General features: G+C 42.8%; 1 protein-coding gene across 3 annotated transcripts; it reads left to right on the top strand.

Annotated features, from left to right (window-relative positions):
* Positions 1 to 266: 266 nt before the first annotated feature.
* On the top strand, positions 267 to 11,037 carry sf1 (splicing factor 1). 3 transcript variants are annotated; one of them, XM_079580468.1, is made up of 13 exons: positions 267 to 339; positions 807 to 1,216; positions 4,918 to 5,046; positions 6,582 to 6,657; positions 8,650 to 8,802; positions 8,914 to 9,003; positions 9,087 to 9,270; positions 9,376 to 9,491; positions 9,569 to 9,676; positions 9,756 to 9,951; positions 10,027 to 10,249; positions 10,346 to 10,510; positions 10,666 to 11,037. In XM_079580468.1, the coding sequence occupies exons 2-13, from the start codon at positions 811 to 813 to the stop codon at positions 10,992 to 10,994; spliced, it is 2,175 nt and encodes a 724-aa protein (XP_079436594.1). In that variant the 5' UTR covers positions 267 to 339; positions 807 to 810; the 3' UTR covers positions 10,995 to 11,037. The 3 variants fall into 3 exon arrangements, with proteins under 3 accessions (XP_079436594.1, XP_079436592.1, XP_079436593.1); XM_079580466.1 differs by lacking the exons at positions 267 to 339; positions 807 to 1,216 and adding an exon at positions 4,095 to 4,462; XM_079580467.1 differs by lacking the exons at positions 267 to 339; positions 807 to 1,216; positions 6,582 to 6,657.
* Positions 11,038 to 11,749: the final 712 nt, after the last annotated feature.

Raw genomic sequence — 11,749 nt, 5'->3', positions numbered from 1 at the left:
ACGTTGCCTACCCCTGGTCATACAACAGCCAACAAGTGAAAGTACACAAGACTATCATTAAGACTATTGAAGCCTTAGACTGAGCTTATTTAGGAACGGCTATTTATAAATGAGTTGCTCAAAAGACAGAAGTGTGGTTTGTTTACGTTAATGCAGAAGCGTTTTGTTTGTACTCCCATAGTTATTGTTATAGATCCATGACTCCCACAGACACTGACCACCATTAACCACTACGCTACGCTCTCGACGTAACGTTCATACGTAGTTCCGCCACTTCGGGACAACTAGCGACTGTCTTCGATCGCATCTTCTCTCGTCGAAAATCCGAGATATTGCCAGGTAAAACTTACACACAGCTTTGAATTCGACCTTGCATTACATATATTGTTCACTCAAATGCATTGATCGGGTATATGGTATGCGTAGTATCTTGCTGCATTATTTTAAATCCGAAAGGCTAGTTAGCAAGAACGTGGTTAGCCTATGGTTAGCCACTGCGTTAGCTAGCTAATGCTAACGCCTTTCGAAACAAGTATTGACTAGAGTGAAAATATTTCAGTTAATTGATAAAATGGTATCTTTTCTAAGCTGAATTGAGTGTAATACATGGTCTTTGTTGACATCAAGAAACCATTACCTTCGCCTCATTACACCCTCGGTCCATAAAGTGTTATGCTTGCGTTGTGAATGTGGCGATCAGATTGAGAAAGAGACGCTTACGTAGCGCTGTACTTCGCTTCCTTTAACTCTGTTATTGAAAGGCTTTTATGTTTTACTTGTGTATTATATTTTCCTTCTCTTCACAGCACGATGGTGAAAATATTCGTTGGGAATTTGGCAGCAGAGACCACGTCCGACGAACTCCTATCCCTATTCTCTCAATATGGGAAGATTTCCGAGTGTGACATCGTCAAGAATTTTGGCTTTGTGCACATGGATGACAAATCTCAGGCCGAAGAAGCCATCCGTAACCTTCATCACTATGAGCTGAATGGCCAGCCTATGAATGTGGAACTGAGTCGTGGCAAGTCAAAAGGATCTGCAAAGCTCCATGTTGGCAACATAGCCTGTACCAACCAGGAGCTAAGAGCCAAGTTTGAAGAGTTTGGTCCTGTTTCTGAGTGTGACATAGTTAAAAACTATGCCTTTGTTCACATGGATAACATGGATGATGCGATGGAAGCCATTAATAAGTTAGACAACGCTGCTTTTAAAGGTGAACTTTGGGCGGGGGTTACTTAATTTATTGAAAATGTCTCTAAAATGTTCTGGTTTTGTTGGCTCCCAGGTAGGTTTTCTCATTCTGAGGTAAGTAAGCACATCACGAGTGTACCTACATTCCATACTACCACTTAAAAAGATCAATGTCTGGTGTATGTAAGCTTCAGTTTTTCAGGCTTTCACAGATTGTTATTGATATTCACCTTATTCCGGAAGTTCGTGTGGGTATTAGTTTATATAGGACTGGAGAGTCAGGAGAAAATCTTTTCTACACGGACACAAAACTGTTTTTAGGCTGCGCGGAGAAACGGTGCAGTGTTGACTTGTAAATGAACATTGGATTGTTTCACAAACCATTCTTCTAAACCTCTGATTTTTGTCGAACATTTGCCCTTGTTCTCTGCTTAATGAATGGACTTCGCGCTGTACCGGAAAAGTCAATACAATTTAAATCCCAAGCCGTGGCAAAAGTGGGCGGGGCGGAATAAGGTGAATAGACCAGTGATTTCTCCGGTTTAACCCGTTTGAAAAGAGGACAAAGTTTTGCCATTGCTTTTGCTGCTGATTGGATACGCATGCCAATCACAGTCAAGTCTCAAACCGCAGATCCATTGAATATTTAGTTTTGAGAAATGCTGTGTGTTTGGGAGTTTGTAGCTCCATACCTCGTGTTTTTCCGTTGTCGCCGTGTTAATTAGGATCAAAACTGCTTGTCGGCAAATGTTACACCTGCCCACTCACGGCAATTGACTCAAACCTCTGGTGGTTCGGATTCAAACACATCAGCAGGAGCAGCACAAAATGGATTCTCATGTGTTTTTAAACTCACAAATACTATGAGAATACAGATTGTTGGCAAGGTTACACACATGGCTCGATATATAGGAGTATGCGCTCTGTTACTAATATTAAATATTGCCTGGCACAGTTCGCAGAACATAAACATGCATAAAATACACTTAACAGTATCGTGAAAAAAGAGTTGTTGGGTCCTAATATAGTTTTCCGTGTTTTCACTGTTAATATATATATTTTTGTTAGCATATGCAAGAGGAGCTCAATGGATCTCGGTAAAAGTTTTTTTTCTGAATTTCTTCTTTTTAAGGCAAACTGATGAGCGTGAAGCTTTCGACTAGTCGGCTTCGTACTGCGCCGGGAATGGGAGACCGGGCGAGCTGTTACCGTTGCGGGGAGGAAGGCCACTGGTCCAAAGAATGTCCTCTAGACCAAAATGGCTACCGTAACGGCTCGGGGCCAAGGTCAGATGGATTTGATGCCCCGAGATTTGCTGGGCGCGGTCGCAACAGGGGTTTTAATCCGGGTTTCAGCGGCGGTGAACCAGAGTATGGTGGTGGTTATCCTCCTGTACCTAGTTCCCGGGGCACCGGTTACAGGCGTGGTACGGGCTTCGAGAGCTCGGTGAGATATGCTCCTCCTCCTCCGACAGCGTACGGTGGCGTGCCTGACCAGGACGTGACTCGGATGTACAGCGGTGACGCGTCATACAGGAGCAGCGGGTCGTACTATGGCGCGGTTCCATCCTACCCGGCGCGACGGTCGGCTTACGAACGGGATCCGTACGTGGACTACTACGAGAGATACAGGGCAGGTGCCGGTGCGTATGATGGCAATTATTATGATGAGCGTCGTGCCGTTGCCATGCCTGCTCCTCCAACATCGGCATCTTCGGGAGTAATGAGGGAACGTCTGCCCCCTTCTAGTCATGCCTCCCTTGACCCATACAATATCCCCAATATCCCTCCCATTCCCCCTCCTCCCGCCCCTCCCTCTTCATACTTAACGCGTGAGCGAAGTCCAATTCGAAGAGTTCCCGAAGCCGACGGGTACTCGTACGCACGCCCATCTGTGCCCACCCTTCAAAGAAGTTCAACCTTTGATCACCCGCGGGATCCCGCTGCTGATAGAGCACGCTACGGTTACTAGTTTTAGTTAAGCTGCAGTTAGAAGTGACATTTTGCAGGTAACTTTGTTTCAGCATCTAAAAGGTCAAGCGAACTCTCCATCTTTAAAATACAGAATATCTTCATTCAATCTATTGAAAAATCTTTTGATCACTGGAAGATTGAACACATTCTCACGGTCGGACCGATGTTAGTGGGGCATTCATTTAGAGCCACTGCCTTTGAAATGGCACCCAATGGGGTAAACAGAGTCGACATGATTGACACACGTGTGACCGCCTCATTTCAACCAATGCATAAATCAGTTCAACTCGTAGTTGTTGCTGATGGTAGTAGCAGTGGAATTCCCAAATGTCCGACCGTGAGGATCAGTTGTAGTTCCTTCTCATTCCAGTTCAAAATATTGTTTATTTAGTAGTGTCATTGATGCTAGGTTCAGTCTTCAGCGGTTGAAGTGTAAGTGCACAATTTGGTGTTTTTGAAAATCTGTTGATAAAATCTAAGTAGTTTCTTTTGTCTATTCAAATGATGAATCATCACTTTGTACATGCTGCATGTTAATGAGGAGTCCTTTCATCTGTTTATGTATTCATGCGTAGGTATTATTGGCCTAAAACATTGTAGAAGTTAAATATACAGTTTTGGTGATTGTGGTGAGTTGCATATAATTTGTGTTATGCGTTAACTTTCGTGTGTTGAGCTAAATACTTCAAAGTTCGTCCTTGTGGATTTTGACCGTAGCTGCAAGTGTTTCTTTTTAATTAAATTTTTTTATATAAATAATTTGCCTGCTTTGTCGTTTTCATTCTAGTATATGTCTTTGTTTTCTGTGCCCTGAATTATAAATGAAAGTAAAATAACCTAGCAAAATGGAGTAATAAGAGGAGGGACCCAACTTGGGAGGCACGTGACCTGAGAGGAGGGACTTCGTGGATGGACCTTTGTGGCTTTTTGGAGTGCGCCATTTTGATAACGATAGTAACGGAGGTCATTTCAATCACCATTTTTTCTGTTATTGCCCGTTAATTATTTGAAACATACTGAGAAGCCGCCATTAGGGTTTCCAGGAATGGCCACCGGAGCAAATGCAACTCCGTTGGGAAAGTTGCACCCAAGTATTGGTGCAAAACGAGGGTTTGATGCCGGGCCTGGATCGGGGAATGGGCTAATGCCAACGCCAGGGCCTCCCGCATCTTTCCCGTCTTTACCGGGATTTCAGCCTCCCATGCCAAACCCACCTTTTCCACAGTTTACTGCTCCGCAAGGCTTTCCTTCTCCACCGCAGCCAGGAGGGCCTGGTGCTATTATGGCTAAACAAGGTAAGATTCAACTAAACCAGTGCTGTAACCCTGTTTAGCAGCCATGCGCATCTTTAGCAGCGTGTTGTTAGCACTAGCCAGCTAATGCTGCTAAGCTAGGTCGCGATCAGGCCTGCCATAAAATAGGGCATTATGGTCAAGCTTATGAATAGTTTCTAACACACATTGTGACATAGTTTGTTAAGCGAAGAACATAAAAGAAAGCCATGCAACGTGTAAAATAAATGCTTGGTGATCATTGCTATTTCAGGTACCAAAGCTACGCAATCATATGTTAGTCTATTGGTATATTAAATCCGATAATAAACATTATGATACTGGTGCCATGTAATGCCACAAATGTTCTGGTAGACTCGCATTTTTAATTATATCAATTGATATTACCCTGTGCCCCTTAATCAAACGACAGGAAAAAAGTAGTGTCAACATCAAAATAAGCCGTTTTGTCCATGTAGATTTTGGTCAGAAGAAGAGGAAGAAGAGTCGTTGGAGCAGTGAGACCCCCGACCAGAAGACCATCATACCTGGCATGCCCACAGTTATCCCACCTGGCCTCACACGAGACCAAGAGCGGGCATATATAGGTAAATACCGCAGCTTTCTTCTGGAACATAGCTTTCTATATTGATAGTGATATTAATATGAATGCCCTCTTGATGTATCTGTCATCACAATAACACGTTTACCCCCATGAAGCACTTGAGGATAAATGTTCTGTTCTGTTTGCCAAACACCAACAGTTGGAGCTCTTAAAGGCACAGATAAGATAACCTTGCCATCTTGCTTAATTTAAGATATAATCATTTGCATTTAATTAATGGTTTTGAATGTCTTAACATGTTCCAACTGTTGCTTGTATGCAGTTCTATTCTATGAGTGATTATCACATCCTAATTTTACATGTTAGAAGGAAATGATTTCAGGTAATGTGATGTCACGTGGTTTTACAGTTTGCATACCATTGGGCACCATTAGCAACAAGAGTTTATACAGATGCTTGCTGTTAATTGTCCTGAGCTGCAGGTCACTGCTCACTGTGTTGCCTGAATCTCCCACACATCATCTGTAATGTTCCTTTGCACGGAGGACTTCCCATTATGTCCTAACATGCTCAAGTCTGTCTGTTTTATTATTGGGCTAAGTGTGAGCAATGCTGCTTCTATGGCATCTATCCTTCACAATGAGCCTATGTCAAACATTACAAACTATTAAAACATATATTTATTTACTTCTTGATTACCAATACTTTATTCTATTTTTTCCATAAATGCATTTGCTGACAAATGCCCTCGAGCAGCAGTGTAACACCGACATGCTGCCTTCTCAGGCTCACGGCGGAGATCTTAGTCTAAAAATCTTTTTGTCAATAACTTACATTGTTATTGATATTGTTTTTCATTGGTAATGGTTGTTCTTCCATGGTATGTAAACATTCATTTGTACATACTTGCCGCTGTCACTGTCGTTTCTTTTTATTAATTTTGTAGATCCTCTAAAACAGTGTGAGGAAAGCTTATGATGAAACCTCTGAGAAGCACAGGTCACAGAGCCTGCATTCATCACTAATAATTTAATGACACCAAGCTAATTCCAGAATCCATGATGTGCATGGGATGAATGACCTCTTATTTTCTCCTCATTGCTTTTCAAATTTGGTTGGTGTCTGACCCTGCACTCCTCAATGTTCAATCTGTGGTGTGCAGCAAGAGACTGTGATCATTTGCTTCATTCTTAAAGATCAGTCAGTAATTTGACCGAATGTGTCCTTGAAATGTCCTACACGAGCTTCACTGAAAGACTTGATTAAACTCAGGGCAATTTGTCTCCTGACTTATTCGGCAGGTCATTTTCGGATTCACGGTCTTGTCACTGAATGATAATTCTATGTTAGGAGCACAGATGAAGTCTAGTTTGTTAATGCTTAGAAAATGTTGCATTAGTATTATCATTTTTTATGATTGATTGAATGCTGGTATTTTACTTAACTTGACTCACCACTTGTCTTTATCTGAGTTGATTGAGACTGTGCTCGTGCTGAGCGATGTCTCTCTGATGTTGCTGTGGTAACCACATTTCTCTCCATCCTTGTTTTTTTCTTTCCTAACCTGAATTCTTCCAGTCCAACTGCAGATTGAAGACCTGACTCGTAAACTGCGTACAGGAGACCTGGGAATCCCTGTTAACCCTGAGGACAGGTCGGAAAAAGATTAAACCACAAACAGTAACACTTTCTCTACCTTCTTGACTTTTGGAAACAGCTGTTTTCAGTTTATGTGGCCATTAGACTACCTTTCTTATTCTATTTTAGATCTAGATGTTAGCTGTAGAAATTGTTACATGTAGTGTTGGAGTAAATTAAGTAGAATATAGAACATTTATGAACATTGAAATAAAACACCATAGAGACTGATTAGACAATGTCATATCTTCATAGTAAACACGCCATGCAAGTAATTCTTCTGTTCATAGCAGATGCTCAGAGAAAGTTCAATAACTTAGGTCTTTGCAGATTTGTAATAACAAATCCAGTTTTTGAATCTAATCCACTTATCTGCTATAAGCAGGAGATATCATTTTAGCACAGCATTTGTGATTAAATCAGGCACACACCATGAAAAGCCACTGCACACATATTCTACATAATAATCTTCACACTAGTTTAGTCTTCTGCATAATTTCAGTATCTTTATTATTTTAGTTTTTAGAAAATTCATAGCAAAATGTTCTTGTTAATGACGATGTTTATACAGTGTTGTAGCTTGATCTGACTTTATTTTCTGCCTTCGCTTTAGTTTATACCATAACGCACAATAAAATGGTGTTTAGGTTAAACGTTTCTCCTGTTCACTGATCATTGTTTAAGAGCATTTCTGTATATTCCGTTTAGCCCTGAATTTCTCATTTCGTATCGTAACTCGAGTCCAAAAGTACACTTGACCAGTGAATGCTTTATCAACTAATACTGTCAAGCATTTACAAATATGACATTTCAGAAATGCAGTTCTAGTGTTCTGTTTTGCTTTTGATCCATAAATTATGTATAGTTCATTTGGCATATTTAATATTTTGACTGTTAGTTTTTTCCCCCCTTATTTAGCTTTGACTGATTAAAATAATATCCCAAGTGCACAATACAATCGTTTCCCTGCTAAATTCGTACTACTGAATGTAACAAACATTAGGGATCAACAGAGGTTTGCACTGGCTTCCCGTCACGTGGCTTCTCATCCAGCAGAAAGCGGGTCCACAGTCGTCTTTTTGGGTCTTTTGGATTTGTGAAGAAAAGTGCCAGAAATCCAATGGCCAGCTCATAACCTAGACACTAAAAGGATGTGATCACGCAGGAAGTGGGTCTGTGAAGAGTGTTTGAAGTTGACCCCTGTTAGCTAGAGTCCCTGTCGTATGCACATTGTTCAGTTTCTCACCATAATCAGATATTTTCACAGCAACCATTAGGCTGTTCTGCAGCTGCAGCATTTGTAGTCACTGCCCAGTCTAAACATGACTTCACTGGGGGTGTTTCAGGTTGTCTCCGTTGGAAGAGAAACGGCAAAGACCTTTTTTCTTAACATTTGCAAACATGTGAGCTCTCTAACTGAGAGCTTAAGAAAAGGTTGATCTAATCATAATTCCTTTTCTCTAACCCAAATTAGCCCTCGTCGACCTAACCCTTTTTCACGCACAGAGCCTTGTAATGCAGCAGCACAGGTTTTCAGCATCCAAGGGGAGGTCCGGACCTCTTCCGCCACATCAGCATCAAGAAACGCTCAAAGCCGGCATTTCTGCTTAGGGGTGCAAATTTTGCTTCATCTCTTTTTATTATCTCAAACTTTTCCTCCCCTGCAGGCCAGTAATCCTGTATGCAGGTTTAGTATTGGCCCTGTATTTTGGTTTATGCCCCCTCAGAAAATAAACTTGTACCACTACTACTCACTTTCTACACTTAGAGAAAATGGCTTTAACTCTTCAAAAGGCAGTGCTGATTATTTAGTTCTTCGCACTGTTTTTGCACTGACCCCTTTAGTAGCAAAATTGCATTACAGATAAAGTGAAAATGTTTCTTTAAATTTGTAGTTATTGAGGCCTAGTTAGCTGTAGGAATTTGATTGTGGAATGGTAATTGGCATGACTCCACTTCTCACCGGTGTTGATAAAGCGTTCCTTCTGTTTTGTCTGCCGCCACTCAGGTCGCCCTCTCCTGAGCCCATCTACAACAGCGAGGGCAAGAGGTTAAACACCCGTGAATATCGCACACGCAAGAAGATCGAAGAGGAGCGCCACTCCCTCATCACTGAGATGCTGGCACTTAACCCTGACTTCAAACCACCTGCTGATTATAAGTATGAAGTGATCAATGCCATCTTTGAGGAGAAATAAATGGGACAAATCAAAATGCTTATTTCTATGGTTGTTATATTTTCTTAATCTCTTTTTCAATTTTGTGTGTTCAGGCCTCCTGCCACAAGAGTCAGCGACAAGGTTATGATTCCTCAAGACGAGTACCCTGAAATCAACTTTGTCGGGCTGCTTATCGGCCCACGGTGAGTTAACCCAGGGACAACCAGATCTGTAAAGAATTGGGGAAGTTTGAGGGGAAAATAACTCCATTCATTCTTTTCAACAGAGGTAACACGTTGAAAAACATTGAGAAGGAGTGCTGTGCTAAGATCATGATCCGGGGGAAAGGCTCTGTGAAGGAGGGGAAGGTTGGCAGAAAAGATGGGCAGATGTTGCCTGGGGAAGATGAGCCTCTTCACGCTCTGGTCACTGCCAACACCATGGAGAATGTCAAGAAGGCAGTAGAGCAGGTAAACATGCTACCCGGCCTCTCACTTGCTCAAGTATTATTTGTAATGTTAAATCATGCCCATAAATTCCCCTTTTAATTGGAATTGTGCCGTTATATTTGACAGATTCGCAACATTCTCAAACAAGGCATAGAGACCCCAGAAGATCAGAATGACCTTCGAAAGATGCAGCTGAGAGAATTAGCCAGACTCAACGGCACATTGCGAGAAGATGACAACAGGTTAGTGCAACTAATTCATAGCTTTGTTCAAATACCTACATTTAAGTCATACGTCTCAACTTTTTTTTTCCTTCTAGGATTCTTCGTCCATGGCAGAACGCTGAGCCTCGTAGCATCACAAATACTACTTTATGTACCAAATGTGGTGGAGCAGGACACATATCCTCTGACTGTAAATACTCCAGGTACTGAGCCCTATCATAACTAGCTGCACTATAATATTATTGCTGACTGAGATTCAATACCTGCTTCTGTTTTGTCCAGCACTTTTGCTGCTCACAGGGCCACTGGCGGAGAACCCCCCCAGTCTGCCCAGGACAAGGCTCGCATGGATAAGGAATACCTGTCTCTAATGGCTGAGCTGGGAGAAGCACCTGTCCCATCCTCTGGAGGTGGACATGCCAGTCCCACAGGTGGAGGTCCTCGACAGGGAGGCCCCAATAACAACCAGCCCCCACCAGTAACTTTTTTTTCTTAATTCTGTTGTTAAATTCCTCATCAGAGCGTTCACTAACACCTGCACGTGTTCTTGCAGAACCGGCCTCCGTGGATGAACTCTGGACCAGGTGAAAACCGGAGCTTCCATGGCATGCCTGGGGGACATGGAGGACCTGGGGGCCCACACAGCTTTCCTCCTCCCATGGCCAACATGGGGGGACCTCCTATGCCTCCAAACCCTAATGGAATGCCTCCTCCATGGATGCAACCTCCTCCACCACCAATGGGCCATGGGCCAGGACCTCACGGACACCCCATGGGTGTGTAGTGTACTGCAGAAACTAGGCCTTTACACGTCATCACGTGTGAAAGTTAATACTTACATGTGGATAACCTTTAAAAATGTGACTTTGTAGGTCTGCTTCCTCCACCAATGGGCATGATGCCACCTCCACCTCCTCCCCCTGGCAATCAGCCGCCACCTCCTCCGTCGGGGCCTCTTCCGCCATGGCAACAGCAGGCTCCGCCCCCACCTCCGACCAGCAGCATGGCTACCAGCACCCCAATGCCTTGGCAACAGAGTGAGTATAGCAATAGCAGCAGCCATGTTAGTGAATGGGTAGACTACAAACTATTGGTAGAAATGTCAGCTTTGTTAGGCTTGTGGTTACACTGTCAGTAAAATGTGAGTACAATCATGTCAAAGTGAAAGATCGATGTCCTGACCTCTCCGCAGATACCACCACCACGTCCAGCCCTGGCACAGGAAGTCTGCCACCATGGCAACAACCCCAGCAGCCTGCAGCCTCAGGGGCCCAGCCGCCACCCCCCATGGGAAGCCCCTCTATGGTCCCTCCTCCTCCTGGAGTCCAGCCTCCACTGCCCCCAGGTGCACCACCACCTCCTCCTCCACCTCCTCCAGGCTCTTCCGGCATGATGTATGCCCCGCCACCACCGCCTCCACCCATGGACCCTAACTTTGTCACAATGATGGGGATGGGAGTCCCGGGCATGCCTCCGTTTGGTATGCCTCCTGCACCCCCACCGCCCCCTCCGCAGAGTTAGGCCGGCCACTGCAGAGTCGACTGCACCGTGTTGTTCAGCAGATCATTAATAGACTGTGACTGACAGAGCTTTATATCTGCTCGTGCATCATTAACAGTACTTCATTTTTATTCAACCTCTTACCAATATTTTGGATGCGTATCGTTCACTTGACCTGAGGCATTACAGTTTGTGGTGAAGATACAACTCCACATGCCTTGACGAAATGTTCAGCAGTGCTAATGTTGAAAGTTTAGTAATGTAACTATACACAATAATTGGAGTCACTTACCTAAAAGAACATGCATGTTGAACATTTGACAACATTGTATTCCCTTCATTGCTGGCTTTAATTTGAATAAGGATAATATTTTTGTAAAATGAGATGTGAATTGTATCTTAGTTCTGTTCAGGCAAAAACCCTTTTGTAGAAATGTATTTTTTTTTTCAAAAGCTTGCTTTGTTTTTTTAATGTTTTGTTTGTTTTTTTGTGCAGCCTCTCATTGCTAGTTCATAAAAAAAATCCTTGGAAATACAATTGTGTAATTCAAGGCTCCAGCGTTAACTTAAATGATAAATTAATCTTTTCATTATCTCTAACTCTGTGCAGTGTCTGTAGCTTCTGCTGGAATTAAAGACATGTTTCAATGTTTCTGGGATTACATTACGAGGCTGTTAATAACTGTTGATCTTGTTTGGTTAGTATTAAAAATTAAATTTCAAATTACGCTGAATGTTGCTTCAGTTTTTTAAATCACACGTTTTGTGCTGGTGCT

The sequence above is a fragment of the Gobius niger genome, assembly GCF_951799975.1.
Source record: "Gobius niger genome assembly, chromosome: 21".
NCBI classification, from domain to species: domain Eukaryota; kingdom Metazoa; phylum Chordata; class Actinopteri; order Gobiiformes; family Gobiidae; genus Gobius; species Gobius niger.
Note: the sequence above shows the minus strand (reverse complement) of the source record. Positions and strands in the feature narration are given on the sequence as shown.